General features: G+C 38.3%; 1 protein-coding gene across 5 annotated transcripts in view; it reads left to right on the plus strand.

The window, feature by feature from the left end:
- The window catches only part of LOC149563759 (citrate synthase, mitochondrial-like), a 208,256-nt gene that overhangs the window by 76,974 nt on the left and 108,424 nt on the right, over window positions 1-22,858 (plus strand). For all 5 annotated transcript variants that reach the window (XM_089826893.1, XM_089826891.1, XM_089826895.1 and 2 more), the window contains 5 exons: window positions 10,404-10,469; window positions 10,626-10,691; window positions 10,905-11,018; window positions 11,102-11,165; window positions 11,256-11,338. In XM_089826893.1, coding sequence (XP_089683019.1) covers window positions 10,404-10,469; window positions 10,626-10,691; window positions 10,905-11,018; window positions 11,102-11,165; window positions 11,256-11,338 — 393 coding nt within the window. The remainder of the gene's footprint in view (window positions 1-10,403; window positions 10,470-10,625; window positions 10,692-10,904; window positions 11,019-11,101; window positions 11,166-11,255; window positions 11,339-22,858) is intronic.

Below are 22,858 nucleotides of genomic sequence, written 5' to 3' on the forward strand. Positions count from 1 at the left end.
AACTAGAACAAAGAACAAAACAAGAACAAATGATCCAAGATTGCCCAGAACCTTAGATGCTCCTGCATCATCATCCTTTGAAACCAACTCCCTAGATCTGCTAGCATAGAACCCCAACAGGGATACCGAGGTTGAGGGGCTCAAGAGACACACCCAACATGAGTCTAGCACAAGCTCCACAAACACTCCTAGCCCAATGAGGATTTGGTAGCTATATTGACATGAACATTGTTATCTTCATCTCCACTAATAACTATTGGGCACAGTGCACTTCCTAGTCAACAATTCGTCATGACTCACTCGACGATTATGCTGAACGACAACTCCTTCGATTCCCGTCCCCAACTTACATAACTTTGAGTGCAATTCCTGTAAGATTTGTTTCATGTACTTATGTCAAACTATGATTTCCAACTCCCATGCCCAACATTCACCATCTAGCTTGAGTGCAATTCCCATGTTTCAAACATTGAACCTTCCTCTTACAAGGTCTTGCAACAACTACTGCATTATGAGCTCATGCTTTAGAATATTATTCAATTACTTCAATGACCATTTATGTAATATTTTAAAATCTTTGTGGATAAGATTGTTTTTTAAGTTTCTTATTAGAAACTTTTTATTCTTGTAACCTTGTAAATCCTTTATTATGCGTGTCTTGATCAATTGTTTGTACATAAAATAATTTACCAAGTACTTCTCAGTAATATTTTCTGCATACATCATCTATGTTAATTATCTCTGAAAGAATAGAGAAGTCTGATTGCATTTCATGATTTGTTGTGACTTCAGGATTCATAAAATCTGAGTATCAACATACTTTAGTTGCATATGATGATATTGGTCATAAAGATGCTAGATATTTTGACGAGGAGATTCAATGAGAATTGATTAGGGTTCTATTGGGCGTTTCACAAATTGATATGGTGAGTGACATAGAGTCAATCTCTATCGTGTATTTTGTTTTATCTAGTGTTATACCTAGTGTTACCATCCTTGGACTCAGTTAGGCCCAAATTATGCTCGAACTTGGTGTTAGTGGCCGGACTCGGCAAGGACTCAACAAATTAAAAAAAACCCATGAAATTCAAATATTTTAAACAATTTTAAGTTTTTTTCATGCATCATTTAGCCAATTAACATCAAATACACAATAATTGAGATAAATAGAAGCTACTTTGTGCACATATACAACTTGTCATAGATCACATAAATATAAATGCGAATTTTTGAAAGAAATTATATAAAGTTAAATTAAATAACATAATAGAAATCTGAAATATGGTGTAGCTGTCAACCTGTTGCGCCTCTTTGAGTGCATATGCTTGAATATACTCCAATTGCATTCACATTTTGAAGCATTAGATGAGTGATTCAATATACAAACTGCAATCCTTTCTAGATTTGACACTTCACTGCCAAACATCTTCCACCATACATCTGAAACAAGAAAATTTTAAATCAGTTCTATAAATTTGACTTTATAATTCTAGATTCTAGATACCGAAGTGGTAATAAAATAGAATATAGAATTTGGAATCATATATTTTTTCTAGGCATCAGTTCTATCCGGTTTTTTTTGTATAAGTCTTATGAAAATAGGTCTCCTAGTGCTTTCTTATAAGTATCTATCTCATGGACTATAATTGTTCCAACAATTGCATCAAGTGACATTCTTTCTATAACATCATAGAGGCCACTCAACACCTTTGCATTAGTCTTAAAATATGGGCTGAATTGGTATGTTGGATTAAGAAAGTGGGCAGCTGCATATATAGTGCTATGAAGTAGATTGTGCCATCGCTTATCGATGACATCCCATATGGGATCATATGTATATCGTGATTCCCTACATAAAAAGCTCAAAATGCATCTTTTGCACTATTCATGCCCTCATAAATGTAACCCATTGAGGGCTTCTCTCCATCAGCAATCCGTAGGATAGTAATAAGAGGCTTTATGAACTGCAATCATTGTGAAAAACAAAACATGAAGCTTTAAATTTTCCATTTAAAAATGAACAATGTGAATGACAATATACATAAGTGTTTAGAACTTTAACAAAAATAGTCAAATGAAATGGAAATGAGCACAAAAAGCAAAATTACCTCCACAATCTCCTTGGCGGGTTTCCAAAGGCCACTCTCAAAAAAAACTCGATGAACCATCTCAATTGCTGCATTGAGCTTTGCATATGATGAATTTGTCCACTCCTCACATGCAAACATACCTTTCAAACTAGGCTTTGCGTTAAGAAAAGATTTCAATGTGAGAATTTTTTTGTAAATCTAGTGACCATTGGATGAGACAACTTTTTGTTCTTTGTGTGTCACCTCATAAGGTTGAGGACCCAAATATGATTATAATTGAAATTGCAAATACTCCTTGTTTGGTCTACACATTTTTTTATTCAAAGAATTTTACCTAGATCCTCCAACATAAGGTCAAGGCAATGGGCAGCACAAGGGGTCCAAAACAAGTGGCGGTGCCTCTCCATAAGAAGTTTATTAGCAACAACATAATTTGCTACATTATTTGTCACAATTTGCACCACATTCTCCTCACCCACCTCCTTTAACATTTCCTCCTTTATGTTACAAAGATACTCAACATTTTTGGTCTTCCTCGAGGCATTGATTGATTTCAAAACACTGTGGAACTTGAGAAAAAATAAAGAAATTAGTACAATTACAATGATCATTCAATTTACTACTAAATTACTAAGTTCTAATTTTTTAAGTACAATATTGAATTACCTAATGATGAGACAAGAAAATTTTGTAGTGTTCTATTTCTTCTATCAGTCCAACCATTAGTCATGATGGTGCAACCTTTCGCGGATCATACTTTATGCTGCTCCTCAAATTCAACTTTTACATCAGCAATACGATGGGCCAAAATAGGACTTGTTAGCTCCTCATCATTAGATGCTTTGGACCCTGGACTACAAACAGTAATAGCATCTATGGCAATTTACCAATAAGGAGACATAAAAGTTAAAAGTTAAAGCAAATTAAATAAACAATATAAGTATACTTAGGTAGGGGTCCCATGAGGGGGGCTACAAGTCTATTTTTCAGATATAGGAGGTCCCATAAGAATTTTTTTTGATGGGCTATAGGTTTAATTAGAATCTTTTCCTTTATAATAGGAGCCCCGCATTTTTAGGAAGCGGATGAAAATGGGGTGGGGCTGGAAATAGCCCCACCAACTTAGGGAAAAATCTAGCCATTTGTCAAAAATTGAGACTTTAAAACTAAAAAGTCTTTTATCATAAAATAAAATTTAAAAGTTTTTCCTTAAATTTGGGAGCTGAAACTCAAATTACAAAATTCATAAGACCGCTCAGCTTACAAATTTCCTAAATAATTTTTGCGGGTGCAGCTCTATTTTTAAGGAAGCTGGCTTCCATGGGACCCCAGCCTTATTATGCAACCAAGGGAAGACATGCAAAATTAAAATTAAAATTATAAGTACCTTGTTGCATTAAATGGAATGTTGTTGTAAAAGAAGAAATCTCCAAGTGCCAACTTTGCTTGCTCATGCTTCTCCTTATTCCTAGCCATGCTCTCAAGTGATGGTTTTGCACTTAAAATTCTACATGGAACAAAGATGGAATCGAGTGAGGATCTTTGCTTATGCACTCGAGGCCCAATGCTCGCAATTTGAGATGCAATAGTAGAAGATGGAATTGGAGGTTGAACATGTCCATGATAACTTGAAGAGCCCTCTACACTTCTAGTTCTAGCTAATTGTGCCCTACGATTCACTATCCTGGCCCAATGATTTACTTATTTGATTTGTGGCTCATCATTCTGGCTCTGCGTTTCAATATTCAGGCTCTGTGAATTATCGTTCAAGCTCTACAACTTTATTGGAGCCCTGTGTTTTATGGTATTGACCGACGGTTTGGTCTAGATAGGGATGCTTTGCATTGTAGCAGCTTCCTGTGGGTGTTTGGGATGATTGTTGTTGACACATAAGAAGCACAGCTGGGCGGTTATTGCATTACTATTCAGCTTAGGGTTTTTACGACTCCAAACTCTGGTCTGTATTGGTGGTTACAATGACTACAGGGTATAACTCTTCGCAAATTAAACCCTCACATATGAGCAATTATGTGATTGTGTTTTTAAGCTGGAAACTGATAACACCTTGCTAAGAGAGCTGGTTGCTGAGTTGACAACAGAAATTGCAAACCTCAAACAGTCCACAGAATCAAACACCTTGAATATCCAATGTTTTTCAGATACTTTCATCTTTGAAACAATAGGGTTAACATCCAACATAGAGGCTGTTATTGAACAACTGGATGGGCTGGAGAAAATCAAAGAACAATAGACTGAAATGACAACAATACACTCTTCTTTGATGGTGGAAATTGAACAAAAAGTGAAATCATTGGCTTCTATTTGCACTAATACAGATACTACAACCCCCAGGCTGAGTATAGACAAGATTGTCTAAGGTAAGATTGATGATGAACGGGTGTGGTGTGCACATGAGCTCAACTTAAGGGTTTGTGGTCTTATATTCACTTTCGACCCTATTGCTGCTGGACATTCCTTTCTCTCTGATCAACTAGGTATCTCTGATATTACCTTGGAATGATATTGGTTTGGTACAAGAGACACCCTTTTCATTAGATTCTTCTCTTTTTCAGATAGGCTTCGTGCCTTTAGAGCGAAGAGAAAGTTGTTTTCTCTCTCCTCTAAAATTTATGTGGACGAAGATCTTACTAAGGTACAGGTTACAAAACTCAAACATGCTCAAGGAATTGTGGCAGATGCTAGGCATGCTGGGAAATGGGCTGTTATTAAGAATCTTAGAGCTATGGTTTGTGATTCTCCTCCCACTATTTGGGTAGAGAGGACAACCTCCAAACCGACATGACGGTTCCGATAGCAGTCTGACAAGAGGAAGCCCCCTTCTCTTCTTGTCAACTGCTGGAATGGTAATGGCTCTTTATGGTCATTACTCGGTCTTTTTCATGATGTGGTGGGGTCCTCAGGTATTTTGGCCATTATTGAGATTCATGAGAGCCCCATGCGCCCTCTTCCAAGATATCTTGGTTATCAGTGGCTATCAATTTGCAAAGATGAGGTCCGAACTTCTGGTGGGCTCCGTGGGTCTGGTGGTGTGGCTTGCTTGATATGTGATGATATTTTCAGTTTCACTTTAGTTGTTCACTCTGACGCCTTTGCTAGATTTATGTGGGTCCAGATTGGTTGGCGGCAATACCAACAGAGAGATTTTTATTGCTATTTGTTATTTTCCACCGCCAACCTCTCCTTACGACATTCATGACCCGGAGAATGGAGATCCTTTCTATGACCTTCAGGATAGCATTTCATAGTTTGCGGCTTTGGGTGATATTATTATTCTTGGAGACTTAAACGCTCGAACCAACGATCTTCAGACTCTTTTGCATGATCATGGTTCTAATTCGAACTGCCCTTCTGAGTTATACTCGACTAGTATGGGACTTCAGTGCACCTTGGAGGATGTTCTTCGACTGCTCTCTGGTTATGGCCATCACCTCCTCCAGCTTTGTGAGTCTTCTGGGTTGTTGATTTTGAACAGTTTATCCTTCCTTCCTAGATTGGACCTCTTTACCTATTGGCCGCACTGTGATGGTGCGAGTGTTGTTGACTATGTTATTTCCTCTCCTTCATTTCTTTCATTCGCAATTTCTCCATTTTGCGTCTCCCCTTGGCTGATCATGCTCTTCTTAGCATTTCTACTTGCGTTTCACGCCAACCGTCACACTCTTCTTAGTCTTCTCACTGCCTAGTTGATACTGTCTCCTTTCCTACTCGCTTTCATTACCTTGAGAGCGATGGTGAGCTCTTTACTTTCCACCTTAGGAGACTTCTAACACCTGCTAGTTTTAGTGAGTCGCTTGTGGCCTTTGACATGTTTGATTCACTTGCCTCTACCATTTGGGATTTTTCTCTTCTTTCTATTCTTCACCATTCCCCTCCCTCTCTTAGAGCTAAGTGTCAGAATACTTGTCCTATGAATAAATTGTTTGATACTGATTGCAAAGCTTTCCATCGCTCTGTTCATGCCGCCTTTGAGATTTAGTCTCTTGCCTTCACCCATCTGCACCTTTCGTACCTCCGTTTTCTTTGCCACAAGGAATGTTCTTTTGCCTTTTTTTAGTGCAGAACCCTTTGCTCCATGCTTATTCAGAATCCCCAGATCTTTTGACATACCCTTTTGCCTCGGTACTCCCCCCCATCCTCCACTCTCGACTACCACTCTTTGACCTCCCATATCATTACGCTTTACGACATTCCGGGGCAGCCACCTCTTCACTCCACACCACTTCCATACTACCATTTGTTCACCTACTCCAGTATTATTGAGGCCATTAGATTTTTGAGATGTAGCAGAGCAGCGGATGAACATGGTTTCCAGGCAAGACTTTTCAAGCTTGGTGCTTCGGTTCTTGGATCTTACCTTCCTACACTCTTTAATAGAGTGGTTTGCACTGGGTTTCTTGAGTCCTTGTCTAGACATGTGGTTTATACTATTCATAAGTTTGGGCTTGCTTCTAATCCGAGCAACTACAAGACTATTATGATTTGACATATGTTTGCCAAACTTTATGCCACTGCTTTGAACACCATGTTATCTAGTGAGCTTGATAGAAGAGGCTGTAGAGCTAAAGGGCAGGCTGGTTTTCGGGAAAACTATTAGACTATAGATCATGTATTCACAATGCAGGCTATCATTGAGGAGGCTAGGCACTGATCTCATAAGGTCTATTATTGTTTTGTGGACTTCTGTAAAACTTTTGATTCTGTTCCTAGGTTGGCCTTATTTCAGAGACTTTGTGAGATTGGGATCTCAGATATGTTGCAGATTGCTATTATGAGGCTTTATTAGAGGGTTACCGGTAGGCTCAGGACTTTGGAAGGTTTTTCTATTCCGATTCAAAGCACCATTGGGGTGAAACAGGGCTGTCCTCTTTCTCCTACTTTGTTTGGTTTATATATTGATGAGTTGGAGGATTTCCTTGTGAACTTCTCTCAACCGGGTGATGTGTGCTATTTGCATTAGGTTTTGATCTCCATTCTCCGTTTTGCTGATGATGTGGTTTTCTCGGCCTCTTCTCTCGACAGCTTGTAGAGACTCCTTTATGGTCTGGCTTCTTTTTGTGATCAATGGCAGCTTGTGGTCAATTTGTCTAAGACTTGGGTTATGGTCTTTAACTGTTTAAAGACCTCTCATCTTCATTTCTTCTTTCAGGGTCAGGAACTTGAGATTACCCCCTCTTATATGTATCTTGATGTGAAGTTCTTGGGGCCACGCTTCAGCTTGAGACAAGCTATTCAGTTCAGAGTTAGTATGGGCATGGGTTCCTTGGCTTTGTTGGAAAGACAATGCTTCAGGCATCATTTCTAGCATATTTCATCCAAGTTGTCCCTTTTGGACTCCTTGGCTTGTTCGACAGTTCTCTATGGTTCGGTCATTGGGGGCCTTATCTTATTGCTTCAGATTGGGCTTCTATTGAGTAGGTTCAGACGTTGATGTTACAACGTATCATAAGATGTCACAGGCTCACCTCTCACAACATTTTCTTAGTTGAGTTTGGAGCTCATCCTCTCAAGCTTGCCACCATTTTTGACTTGATTTGGTTTCTTCGTCGGCTTCATGGTTTTATGGAGTCGGGTGTTGACTGGCACAGATACTCTCATCTGGCATATTGTTCTTTTGTTGAGATTATGATATCTGACACTTATACTAAGTCTTGTTGTTGGTATGCCCAGGCCACCTCTTTGTTAGGTTTGATTGGTATTGAGATAGATCGTCTTCCACCTTACTAGTTTTTACTTGATGCTCTTGCTCATCTTCTCCCTTCACATCAAGAGTTGAATGAGCATGTCAGACAGGATATTTATAGACAGTACATTACCACTACTTGGAGTAATCCCCCGGGAGGTTTGCAACCTAAGATGGCCTTCTATGCTGAGCATTTTCTTGAGATTCAAGATGGTATTATTGTTTGCCCTGCTTATCTCTACTGGCACTGGAATCATGCCTTAACGGTTTTCTTTAGGCTCTTTCAAAGTTGGTTCTCGCAACCTCAATGCTTGGATTGATCACCATATGGATCGGGCTGATCGGATATGTCAGTTGTGTACTTTGGCAGAGGTTAAGACTGAGATCCACGTCATTTTTCGATGCCCTCTCTACTATGAGATCAGAGGGAGATTTTATTGCCTTTTCAGCGATTGTTCTTCTCGTTCAATGTTCTTCAGTTATATTGATCAGTAGTGTCTTGCACTTTATTTTCAGGAGGCTACCCATCTTCGGGAGATTACCTTGCAGTTTTTTATACCTCAGGGGCATACTTCATACCAGCTCATTACTGCCTTTTTCTCTCCCCTGTCTCCTCCACGGGGTTTGAAAAGGCCTTATAGTACTTATTCCAGATCGGTTAGACACTGCACCAGTCTCTCCAAGCAGCGATAGTCCTATGGCGGTTCTACATAACATTCTAAGAGTATGGATTGTTCATGGGTTCACCCCTCTATTTCTGATTTCTTTGTGACAAGGAAGGACCCTTAGTCTTTACCTTGTCTTCTCTCTTGTTTTGTTTCTTTTCAGTCACCATTTGGTGCTTCTGCTTTGGCTGGCTCTTCTGTTTGTATGCTCAGTCCCGTAAACCTTGTTGGTTTCTCATGGACATTAATATTATTATCTTATCTTATCTTGTTGCTTTTAAATTTTTATTTCTTCTCTAAAGATTCCTCTAAGAGAGCTTGCATATCACGCATAACATCTTGAGGTACGTCCTTTCATGTTTTGATATCATGCTTTGGTATATGTACAAGGTGATATTTCAATTTATTAATGCCTCCCCCATTATTTGTTGTCATACAATGCCAACATGTCACAACTCCTTTCCTATGCCTAGGAATAGCATGTTTCCAATCCCTATTCTGTACCACTGCACTAGGGTCAGTATCAGGGTATGTTTTAGGCCTAGTTTCACTACCCTCAGGTTGAGACATGATGTTGTTGCTGCTGCTTCAATATACCATAAATTTAAAAAAAACATTAGAATATAAAAAATCTAATTTACAAACACTGGGGCTGCTTACATTTCAAGTTCTTCATCACCATAAAATGAAACAAATCTAAAGAGTCCAAACACATGCCAATAAGAAAAGATTCATAAATGTAAAAAATATTTGCAAAATAACAAGAAAAAAATGTATCTTACCTCATCAAATTTGCTCTAAAAAAGGAAATATAACCCAAGTTTGAAGAAGCCTCTTCCAAATGCGTCTTTTAACTCCTCTCAATGCTTATATGCAAGTTACAAAGTGGCACAAACAGTCAACAACCGATAGATGAGAGCCAACCGATTCGCTAATTTATCTCCCAAAACCCCAATACTCTTCCCTCAACTCTTCTTTCTCTATTCTTTGTGTTTGTAAGTGATAAAATGACCTTTTTAGGTCTAACTTATGCTTTAGAATGTTTACATACCAAACAAAACTAAAAAAAATCATAATTTTTTTTTTTTTTGTCCTTTTAGGTGCTGACTGCTAGCTGAGTCTGCCTGACGGGACTCGCCGACTCAGCCGACTCACTGACTCAGCCGACTCACCGACTCAGCCTTGACTTGGTTAGGACAAGGCTCGGTTAGGACTGGGTTGAGTCTGAGGCAAGAGGCCATTGGCCTCGTTTTGCTTGACTCGGCTCGAGACTCGCCAAGTTTGGCAAGGACTCGCCAAGTCTTGTAATGCTGGCTATAACTATGATTGGACATTTTGTAACTTTCAGGCATTTTGCTTTAGATTTGTCTAATGAAAGTAACAAGTTTTTTCAGTTCTGCTTTATTTGGATCAACAAACATTAAAAATTGAATTTTGAGTTTGATGCATCAGGCATATGTCTAAACTTGAATCTGGGTGTAATGTACAAGAATACTCATTAATTTTCCCTATTTGTTTAAAGAACTAAATTTAGTGCTGGTCCTTCCTATCCTTTAAAATGGCCTTCTAACACTGCCACACCTAGAACATGCTGCGTTGTTTCCTTCTGCCTGTTGAACTGATAAGATGCCTCTTTTCTTCTGTAAACATTCAGAAGTTGCACAAACATTTTATCTTTCGACAAGTTTTCGTAAAAGACAGAAAAATACAGTTTTGCCTCTTTTGCTTTGTTTATAACCTTGGTGTCACCTATTATAGCTATAGATGGGGGGGGGGGGGGGGCGGGGAACTATTCAATTTATCTGAATGGAAAGATTAAAAATTGGCTTTATGATCATTGGGGCTAAATTGAAGAGTTTAAATGCATCTGGTGTCTATAAATGTTAAACTTTAAGAATAATGAATTATTCTCTTTAATAGTTGTATCCCAAATGTTGCGCTTTTCAGGAGAGATTGAAGAAATTGAAGACAGAATGCGGAAAGGTCTCCGTTGGGAATGTTACTGTGGATATGGTAACCATTTTTTTTGTCTTATGTTCAATTTTTCTGTAATGGAAGATTTTCTCCTGTTATAGGTCAGTGATACTATGATTCTCATATGTACACTCTATAAGAAATGTTTTAAGTATGGAAGTAGACATCTAATCATTTGTTTCTTCTTGCGGCAAGGTTATTGGAGGCATGAGAGGGATTACAGGGATGCTGTGGGAGACCTCCCTTCTTGATCCAGATGAGGTATGCCTGTATAAATAAATGTTTTCGACAGTGGATACAAACTTCCTTTTCCAGAGTGGTTGCCTGTCTTTGTCTAGAATTTTTATCACAAAGAGTCTGATATGGAAAAATTTGGTTGTTTGCCATTATTTTATTTTTGCCTGAAATTTAGTGCAATTTGATCCTCTTTAAAATTTAGAGATACTCTTATCTCTCATATTTGTGTGTTTTTAGGGCATTCGCTTCAGAGGTCTGACAATTCCAGAGTGCCAGAAGGTGCTCCCAGCGAAAGTACCCGGTGGAGAACCATTGCCAGAAGGGATATTGTGGCTCCTCTTAACTGGAAAGGTGCTTGTTACTCTATCTGCTGAAATTTACCGTATTAATCTTTTACTTGTGTAAGAAGTCTTCTAAGCATGTTTTGAATGAAGGTACCAACCATGGCACAAGTGTCTGCATTAGGGAAGGAACTTCAAAGTCGTGCAAATGTACCAGGTACATTGTGTCATGTGTTAGAGCTGTGTGCATGTTGATTTTTGTTCTCTGTTTAATTGTGCATTGATCTACTTTTGTTTGTGCTTTCAGATCATGTCTTTAAAGTCATAGAGTCACTTCCTGTAACAGCCCATCCAATGACACAGTTCACTACTGGCATCATGGCACTTCAGGTATCCAATGTTCATTAATTTCTAGGCTTTGGAAGTTGGCCTTGGTAGTTCTTACCGATTCTGTAAACAATAAAAGTTCTTTCTAAATGACTACAACCTTTTATTATTTTGGAAGAAACTCATTGAGATGTACCTTAATAAGAGGTAATAAAATTTCTTTGAGCAGGGTACATGCATACATTTAGATGCTTCAGGTTTATTCAGATGTGTGGTGGTTGTCTAATGGACTTGTTTAAGGGAACTTTAATTTATATTTATTCCGATGGTCACTCTTAATTCTACCTTTAAGACATTGCAACTCTTAATATTGGAGTATCAGTCTAGTAATCTTCCAACAGTGCAAAAGCTTTAGATGCTGGTCTGTCTCCATCAATCCGGGAAGTTGACTAGACCAGTTGAAATGCTTGCTGGTTCTTGAGCAAGGCCACATGGATAATTTAACTACTTTTTTCATCTCTTAACAGATCTGAACCAACATCCTCCCTATCCTCTTAAGCATCATTAATGCCAATTGCTAATTTTGCATGTCTCCCTATCCTCTTAAGCATCATTAATGCCAATTGCTAATTTTGCATGTCTCTGTTGGTTCTCATTTAAGAAAATCAGGTGTGGTAATTTATTGTACCAGGAAATATGATTAGCATTCCTTAAATGATAACATACTTGTTAGATTTTGTAGCCTTTGCCTTCTTGTCTTGGCTGCCTTTTCTGTCTTATGAGATGAAGTGGCATGTTTTGTGAATTTCGAGCACTGACTATTTTGCTACAATGGTTGAAAACAATAGTTCCTAGGATATTGGGAGGTATGCCATCCAATTATTGTTAAAATCTTATATCTAGAAGCTGTTGTGAGGTTCTCACGCCATCACCCCAAAATTTTGGGGACCTCCTTTTTTGATCATCTCAGCGAATTTTTTCGGAGTTGTCCAAAAGTTTTAATTTGGGAATTTTACGCTTTGGACGCCTTCGGGCCATGAGGGATGTGGTTGGATTTATTTTTTCACCCGATCTTAACTTGATTTTCCGGAAAATGTAATTTTATCCTTAGGCCAAACAAATTTCAACTTTTTTTTTAAAGGTTAGAACAGTATTTGGCAGGATAATTTTGCAAAATTTTGGGGCTCAGACGGATTTTAGAAATTGGAAATAATTGTATAGACTTGAGCATTTTCAAAATGAATTTTTTTTCTTAGATTTAATTGTTTTGGAAAATCTTGAATTTTTTGGTGAAAGAAAATTTTGATAGTGAAATTAAAATTGGAAAATCGATTTTGAATGCTAGAGAAATGATTTATTTTGGTTAAAAATTAAAATTGCATTGCAAAATTGAAAGTGAATTAAATTGCAAAATCTCATTAAATTGGTTGAAATATTGCCTAGAAGATTTTTAAATATTAAAGGAAATTGGTAAATTAAAATTGAAAATCAATTTTACCTTGCTAAATTCAATTTTAATGATATTTTAATTGCTAAAACGTTTTTAAATAAAAATTTTGGCATCTCCTAGGCTTTCCTTGTTTTATTTTGCAATTTTTGATCACAACCGGCAATTAAATGGGCTAATTTCATTTTAAGCTAAGTAATTTTAGCATGGCATTTAAATCTGGGCCATTAGTAAGGATGCTAATTTAATTTTGTTCTCCTCTAGGGCAAGTTGGCCAGCTTGAAGACATGAAATTGTCGTATAAGAGGCGCTCGCCTCTCTTATCTCCTCATTCCACTTTCCTCCTCCTCGTGTTGGGCGATTTGTCTTGAAGAGGCTATTTCTAGGCTAGGCAATTTTTTTGTTGGAGCAGATTTTCCTTGCTTGGCACCATTCTCCTTCTTTTGGGCAAATTTCTGCCTTAGGCAATTTGGGAGCAGATCTGAAATTTTTCTCTTGCTTGGGCGATTTCTTGAAGTCTGATTTTCTTGCTATAGGTTGCGAATTTCTGCCCTAGATTTGGGTGACTTTATGTGGTAAAGGGGATACATGATCCAAGATCTGATTTTTTGGCAAATTTGGGCAATTTCAAGGAGGTCAAAATTCTGATTTCTGCTAGGGCATCATTATTTGCAAGGAGGCTTGAAACTTTGAAATCTGATCCGAATTTGAAAAGGGTCTGATTATTGGTAGAGGCAGATTTAAGGTAAAATTCTATTCATTTTAGAGGTGAAGATTGGTTTAAAAGCAGATTCCACTCTTTGTTCTTGCTTGGTTCATTTCCTTTATATTCTTTTTGCATTCATCATCCACCACTTCATCATCCCATTGATAGGTTGAGTTTGGACTTTGGAGAGATAAGTGTAGATTTCATGATAGGACACTTGGCGAGGCAAAAATAAGCTAGACCACCCTAGGATGAAGTTGGGAGATATAAGTTTAGTCCATCCTAATAACAAGGAGGTAGAAATAAGTGGTAGTCCCACCCCTAGGTTGAAAGTTGGAGATTGATAAGTGTAGAGATAGGATTTGGTGAGGTAGAAGTATGCTAGATTTCATCGATAGAAAGAAGGTTGGAGATCAATAAGTGCAGTCTATATCATTTAGAATGAAGGGGCAGAAATAAGTGTTTAAGATGGTAGATGTTAGTGCAACCAAGAACCCGAAGGGAACGAATATCAAAAAAGACAAGGAAGACATGATGCCTAAGACTACCTTTTTTTCAAAAGTGAGGTGAATAAGTGATACCAATATCGGCACACTGAACATGATAAAGTTAAAGGACAGATTGAATGAAGGACAATCCTCCATGGCAAAGAAGATCTACAAGAGCGGAATTGTACACGTGGCGACTTTCCCTCCTACCTTGCCTTGTCCGAAATTGGTAATGGAGTGTGCATCCCGATTTGATATTGTTACTAAGTCCATCATTTTTGATGAAGGGAAGAGTGTTAGCCAACATCGGCAGACAAATGGTAGAAGAAGCATTTAATATTTCCTAGTATAAAAGCATGACAGTGGTACTGATGGATCAGGTAGCTAAGTTATTTCAGGATAATCAAGGGGCTTACTGCATTCATCTAAAGCAGAATTGGTTACACGAAGGCAAGAAGTGAGTCACCAAGTTGTCAAAGCTCACCAAATCAAATTTCAAATCAGAGTATGGCGATCTCATTGTGCTTCTCAGCCGGATCATGGGCTTAGCTCAAGGTATGCAATTCAAAAACTGGATGTACTTCTTTATTGATAAAATTGAAAATGGAAAGAGAAGATTTGATTGAGCTAGGATTATAAGCGAAAATTTAGAGTTGCAACTTAGGACAGTGCAAAATCAAAAGCAATTCTATATGGGGTACTACCTCTTTTATTTGATTTAAGGGCGGTGAAAATTGAAAAGTGAATCTCAAGGAAGAGTGAACTTCAAGGAAGAGCAAATTTGGAGGAAGTGATTTGAAAATATTTGACGCTAGAAAGTAAAGGGATAATTCATGTGGACAAGAGGAGAACATCAATGAGATAGAATTTGGATCAAGATTGGATGAGTTGGGGAAGGTTGCCATCAAGAAAATACATTTGGGCACCCTTGTATTCCTCAATGCCTTTATCGGATATGCGAAAGAATATGAGAAGGATCATGAGAAAACACTGCAAGCAGCAAGCAACATGATGAATTCAACTGAGCTCAGGATGAAACATACACCTTGCCTTCCTATGAAAGAAGTCAACGACAAGCTAGCCAAGCTCATTGCTTTTGCTAAAAAGATGAAAGAAAAGGATAGAACTATATTAGAAGATCATTTGATGTAAGCCCAAGTGGCAAATTCTCCTTCTTGGGTAGGATAGGTGTCTGATTTTAATTGGCTACCATTTTGGTGCCTTCTCATTGGTTGCTACTTTTCCTTTTATCTCATTGGTCCATTGATGAGGTGGCATCTTCTCATTGGCTAATGGGGTGGCAACCCTAATTAGGGTTTCTAGGATCCAATCTGGATCTTTGGTTTTGCCTCTTAATCTCTATGATTGGTTGTAATTTTGGGCCTCTATATAAGGCCACTTGCTCTCATTTGTAAAAGGTCGAAGAAAATTGTTGCTAAGATAATACCAAAATTGCTTCTTTATCATTGTTGTAACTTACATGGTGATTAAGAACACTTGGTGTTATTGCATGGTTTCTCCTTCCAATAGTTAGAATTAGATTTCCTTTGAAGTTGTTAAAGTAGAATTTATTTCAAGAAAGTTAGAGTAAGAATAGATGGATAGTTGCATGATGATATTTGTGAATGTTTGATAAGAATCTATAACTAGGCCAGTAGCATCCTAATGACTTGTTGGGAAGCCTTGCGTGGTAAACTAGTCTTTTCCCTTGAATCATTGCATCTATGGAGGTAGAGCCATTGATAAGCTTTCATCAGATTCGATCGCCGTCCATTTGCTAATCTTTCCATTCATAGGAATAGAAGTAGAATAGCAAGTAGTTGAGTAGTTGGATTTCTTTCTAAGAAAGTTAGGAAGGTAAAAGTCATTAGAGCATTATTTCCCTCCATCCTCACCACGTTTAACATCATCTGACACTCATACAAAATCATCACCATCATCCCAAAACCCAAGTCATCCTTGAATGAACAATGTAAGGCCGCCTATGTGATTGCCAACAAATCACATCAATAACTGAGTTAGTATCCACAGATGTAAGGAACATTGGAGTTTTTTCTCATGTCTTCATGAATATTAACTTTTTAAGAGAGGAATTGAATGATTGATATTACATATCAACTGTTCAATTGCTATATGTTATGTAGCGGTACAAAACTGACATCAACATTGTCTGGCACTAGGAGGGCCTGAAAGTTTTTTATTGAGGACTTGTTGGTATTCAACTATGAGGAAAAATGGTGCTTCCTAGATCAAATCAACCTAGGGCAACTTGGCGAACACTCCAAGATCATATTGTAGCCAGTTTGTGCTCAATTGCTTGGGAGGAAATTGAAAGTACTAAAGAGTATTTGGACACCGTTGACGTATTGAATCAAGAAGAAAAGAAAGCATGAGCTATTGAAAGGAGAATTTAGAAGAGGTTGGAACGCCAAAGAGAACTAGAAAGCAAGCTTGAAAGAGAAAGGAAAGCACGAAGACAAGCTCAGGCTACTGTTGAGGAAAACTCAAATTAGAAAATCGATTGGGTCGGAATTATAGTCAAGCTGAATAGAAGAATGGGGTCTTTTTCCCCCGAAAGGTTCGAGAAACTGCAATTTGATAGAATGCAAAGGTTATTGAGATCCACACCACACTTGGAAGAGGATTTACTTGTGTTAGAATTTCATAAGAAATCAAGGAATCGTTGGGTAGCTGATACTTCAGATTTGGCTAGCTCCTCAAGTAGTCAACCAGTTCAAGCTCAAGTCAATCAAGCAACAATGGCTCAACCACCATGGATTCAAAACAATGCCTCACCTATTTCGTTCGAACAATATCATGCTTTACCAAAGAATCCAACGGTATTTTGCTCCAAGTTCTTTATTAATGACCCTAACTGTACAGTAGAGGAGCATATCAAAGTATTTGAAGATGCATTGTGTAGTAGAAGGATTCAACACGAGGATGTAGCATGCAGGCTTTTCCCTTATTCATTGGGGGATGACCCTTACTCCTGGTTCGTCAATCTACCAGTGTTGTCTATAACAGGATGGGTTCAGCTCAAAGAAGCTTTTATTGCAAAATTTGGCATGCCCACCACACCATTAGAGTTGCATAGGATGTTTGTGGACATTAGGAGACATGATAAAGAGATAATCAGTTCCTTAAACAATCGTTTCCATACGACCTACATGAGATTGCAAGCCCCTTACACACTGATGAAGGCAGGTGCTTTAGAGGCATATTACAGTGTCTTAGATAGTCAGACAGCTATGTTTACAAGGATAGCGAATCCTGCGCCCACAATGTTGAATGAAGCTTACACTAAAGCAATTGAAATAGGGAAGCAATTGGGTCAACAAGGAATGGAACCTCCAAGTATTAGGTTTTCGAACAATCCAGTTCCACAACTTACATACCAAGCACCTACAAATTAGTTGGTGGTACTTTCGGAACCTTCGTTGTCTTAGGCACCACCATCATCAATGCTAGTTTATTTGCAAAGTGCAAGTTCATCCACAAGAACACAAGTAGAAAATGATGAAATGAAGGAATTGATTGACCAAGTCAAGAAACTGTCTATAGAAGTTATTTATTTGAGAAATCAAAACAATCAATTCCAATCCTTCCAGAGGAGCAACCAAGGAGGTAATCAAGGAAAAAATTATTAAAATCATGGTGGAAGTTATCAAGGAGGGTATCAGAGAAATCATCAAGAAGGTGGATACCAAAGGAACTATCAGGATATAGACTATCAGAGAAACAACCAAGGTGGTGGTTATCAAAGCAACTATCAAAATAATAATCATCAAGGTAACAGCTAGTCACAAGATCAAGGATATAACAATCAGTCTAACCAAAGGACATGGAACATAGGCCCAAACAATGGAAATGTGGCGTCGCCACTGGATAACCAAGCCTCAGCGGATAGTAGATCGGTGGATGGAATATTTTTAGCCAAGTCTGCCATGTCTAAATATTGCAGATTCCATGAGACTGATCAACATTCGAAATTAGGATCTGCTGAGTTCAAGATGGCATCTAACTTGTTTTGGAACATAATAGATGAGTCAAACAACCAAGAAGATATTAAGGTCACGGGGTATGAAATTGTCCCATCCTTGGGATACAATCAGTGCTTGACTTTTGAGGAGATTTCATTTCCACCGAAATTTCAAGCATATGAAGAACACCAAGGGAGATTTGCTCCCGAGTTAGCAAACGGGCCAGTTAGCGAGGTAGTAGATCAAAATGGGTACAACAATGGGTCAGATTCCTTCCCACCTTTGGGAGACACTGGTCTAGTTCAAGGGACAAGTGGAAACCAAACATTTCAACAACCGGCTAGTAATGCAAGGTTTTATCAGAGGAACAATAAGAGGAATGATGGACCTTTCACATCCTCCATACCCCCAAACAATTTCAAATATGCTTCCACACCCTAATGCAAGTAACATACCAAATTCTTCAAGGGATGCACTTGAGTACAAACATGGTAACCATAACAATGGAGGTGGAATATAGAGTTCCCAACAAAGTATGCAACAAAACAATCAAGATGTTCGAGGATCAGAGAGTGTCCAATCAATATAAGAAGCAAATAGAGGAAGAACAAGAAACAATACTGTGAATAATGATGAGTTGAAAAGATTAGGATAGAGTGTAACAATTTAGATGAAGAAGATCAAAATCAATCTCCCTTTGTTTGAATTGTTGAAGATAATAGAGATTAGAGATACATTCGTTAACAATTTGAAGGATAACAAATCACAAGGGTCTCACATCCAAAGTGCAATATCACATACCCAAGGGAGGCCTCCTCCTAACTCAATGTATGTGATCTAGGATATTCCAGGAGGGAACATGACGAATTCATCTCAATAGATTTCATACGGAGAAATAGAGAACTCTACACAAGAAATTGCATATGGTGACATTAATGAGTTCAATAGATAGCCAGAGCCTCAACTAGTTTATGTAGCTCAAGTATCAACGCCAGTGGAACAACAGACTCAAAGGAGTCAAGACCTGGTAAACAATAAGGAAACGGTGAAGAAAGAAGAGGTAGTTCAACCGATAGCTTTCAGAGTGAAGCCGAAGCAAGTACATAAGACACCAGTGGTATATTATCAGGGGAAAGATGAGCCAGCCCCATTCTTGCTCTTAGTGAGGATATTTGGGAAGCTTCTTCATAATTGTTTGATAGATTCAAGAGCATTGAGTAACATTATGCCTTTGAATATTTGTAGAAGTTTGGGAATCATGCCTTTGGGATCAAATGGAAAGGTTACCCAATTGGATAAGACAGAAGTGTCGGTGGTAGGTGAACTACGCAACATACACATGTAGTTGGAATCTAATCCAAGGATGGAACACATGGTAGATATTTCAGTAGTAGATGTGGCTGATACCTATGGATTGATCCTAGGTAGAGATTGGGCCAAAAGGTTAAATGGATACATGGCATCTGACTTTTCTCACATGTGGCTCCCATGGAGGGGACTGGCCAACCAAATCAGAATTGATAGCACCCCAAGTTTGAGATTGACAGTTACTGAGTATGGGGAACCAAATGAAATATTGTTTGTAGAAACAAATCTAAACACCTATAGACCTAAGAAGACATAAGTGTTGACAATGAATACCATAAGTGAAGGAAGGGATTCCACTAAAATCCTCATTGAGTCAGATCCAGACACTTCATCAGACGATGGTGAAGGCATGTTTGAGAATTTTAAGAATTTTGTGATTCGAACTGGACAACAAGGAGTAGAGTTGGGTGACCAAACATCAGTGAGAGACTTATTATTACCCAATTGGTGCGGAATCCACAATGCTTTCCATTTGGAATTATCTTGCTCCTTGTGCACAGTTGCCTTAGAATAATTAGAGAAAAGAATCCCAGGGGCACTAAAACAAGATGATCAACATGGCAAACAGAGGGTTGAAACTCTACAAATCGAGGAAGCAGAAAATAACATGATGGGTGAAACAAAGAACCAAATTACATCACCTAACTTGGAAATGAAGAAAAGTGATGAATCAGATAAGTCTAAAGGTACCCAAAAGAAGTACTAAGAAAGTGATGGAGTATGGACTCTAAGGTTAGATGGTTCCAAAACTAAGCAAGGGTTGGAGCTGGATTTGAGTTAGTTAGCTTGATAGGGGCAATGTATTTGGAGGCACATAGATTCCAATTCCCATGCACCAACTATATGGTAGAATATGAAGCTTTGATTTTAGGCTTGTTGTGTGCTATCAAGAAAGGTGCCAAGATACTTCATGTACTTGGAGATTCGTATTTAGTAATTGAGCAGATAAAGCAGAAGTTCGCTTGCCATGACAAGAGATTGAAGAGATATAGAAACAGAGTTTGGGATTTGATAGAGGACTTCGATGCCTTTAGTATCAAGTTTAGCTATAGAGCAAATAATTAGGTGGCTAATGCCCTCGCACAAGCTGCAAGCTCACTAGAACCAATTAAGTTGGACAGCTTGAAGAAATTCAGTTGAGTTAGCATCGATCCCATCAGTACTAGATAATGTCAAGAACTTCCAAGTGTTTAAAGATGATAGACATATCCTCGAATTCTTAACCAATTCAGATGTTTTTACAACACAAATCATTGATGGTGAAGTGTATGAAGAAGCATAAATCAACTTAGAAGGAATTATGAGTTTGAAGACAAATACTATTCCAAAAGGAATGATTGAGCTGGAAAGAATGTTCGAAATGGACAAATTCAACAAAGTGCCATATCAACCCACAGGGGGTGTTGAATGCGAAAAGGTGAATTCGGGAATAAAGGATTGTCCCAAAATAGTTCATGTTGGGAAAGTTTGCATACCTAAGGAGAACGCAGATATGCTAAGTTTGATGAAGGAATTCCCAGATGTAATTGCTTGGTGATATGAAGATATGAAAACATATGATCCTTCCATCATCACAGATACAATTCCATTGAAGGAAGGAAGTAAGCCATTCAGGCAGCAACAAAGGCTAGTCAATCCTTTGTTAGAACCATTGATATTCCAAGAAGTAAAGAAGCTGCTAAATGAGCAGATCATCTTCCCATTAAGGCATTCAACATGGGTCGCCAATCTTATCCCAATTAGGAAGAAAAACGTAGAAATAAGGTTATGTATCGATTTCAGGAATTTTAACAGAGCATCAGAAAAGTATAATTATCCATTGCCATCAGTAGATGAGGTCTTGCAAATTATAAATGGAGCACAGATGATGTCATTTATGGATGGATATTCGAGGTACAATCAAGTAATTGTTGAAGAAGAAGATAGATTTAAGACAACTGTCACCACGAAGTGGGGAACATTTGCATAAAAGAGGATGCCTTTTGGCCTGATCAACATAGGTGCAACATTTCAAAGAGCCATGCATTATGCTTTCAAGGACTTAAAAGACAAGTGCATTATCATTTACATGGATGACATAACAGTATTTTCAAAGAATAGAAAAGATCACATTCTGGATTTGAGGAAAGTTTTCACGAGATGTAGAAGGTTGGGAGTTTCTTTGAATTCAAAGAAATGTATGTTTGGAGTCACCAAGGGAAAAATTTTGGGACATGTAATTTCAGAAAAGGGTATCATGATAGATCCAAAGAGGAGGCAATTTCCAAACTTGGCATACCAGCTAGCAAGAAAGAGCTCAAACCATTCTTTGGATAGATCAACTTCGTAAGAAAGTTCATATCCGCATTTGCTCAGATTGTAAAGCTAATGAATGACATGTTAAAGAAAGATGCAAAGATGGATTGGACTCCAACAGCGAAGAAAGCATTTGAAAAAATAAAGCAGGTTATCATTAACGCACCAGTTCTAGTAAGCCCAGATTATGAGAGGCCATTCAATATATATTCTTTCACCTTTGATCATGCTTGTGCGGCCATTTTAACACAAAAGAATGAGGTAGATGAAGAGCACCTGATAGCATTCATGAGTGCACCTTTTAGGGAGGCCGAATTGAATTATCCAAATGTGGAGAAACAAGCTTATGCCTTGGTGAAAGCGATGAAGTTTAGGCATTATATTGTGAGAAGCAAAGTACATGCAATTGTGCCTGACATAGCGGTGAAAACTCTTTTAATGCAAAATGAACTTGGAGAAAGAAGAGGCAAGTGGGTCGCCACTATCCAGGAATATGACATAGAAATTCAATCGATGAAATTGGTTAGAGGACAACAATTGGCACAAACCATGGCATCAAAGGGGCTTGGACTTGTGCAACAAGTTTACAAATTGGAGGATGTGCATCCCGATGAATGGTATCAAGATATAATCCATAATTTGTTAAATCACCAACGCCCTTCACATTTGAATCTAGTATAGAAGCGAGCATTGAGATTCCAGAGCAGAAGATACATGTTGGAAGGAGCAGTGTTATACAAACAAAATCATGAGGGGATATATTTGAGATGTGTCCGAAAAGAAGAAGCTAGAAACACTTTGGAACATTTTCATGATAAATGGGGAACATGACATGGATTAGATTTGGCTACAACACATTGGATGCTAAGGGCTGGGTACTATTGGCCAACCTTGCTCAAAGACACGAGCATGTAAAGACTTGTCATCTTTGCCAGACATTGGCAAAGAGAGAGGAATCTAGCAATGCCTTTGCGGCCGATTATTGAGGTGAGACCTTTCGCAATGTGGGGACTAGACTTCATTGGTCCTATCAATCCACCCTCCTTGGCACAACACAGGTATATTCTAACCGCAACTGATTACTGTACTCAGTGGTTAGAAGCTCAAGCTTTCAAGAATTGCACTGCTGAGATTGTCATCAAATTTTTAGAGGAAAGAATCACTACTAGGTTTGGGTGTCCTGCATTTGTATGTGATAATGGTTCTGCGTTCATTTCTTTGAAATTTCATACGTGGGCATTTGACTACATGATCATTTAAAATTTTTCATCAGATTACTATCCCCAAGGGAATGGC

This window comes from Cupressus sempervirens, chromosome 4 (genome assembly GCF_028749045.1).
Source record: "Cupressus sempervirens isolate cs-2001-9-10 chromosome 4, ASM2874904v1, whole genome shotgun sequence".
Taxonomy (NCBI): Eukaryota; Viridiplantae; Streptophyta; class Pinopsida; order Cupressales; family Cupressaceae; genus Cupressus; species Cupressus sempervirens.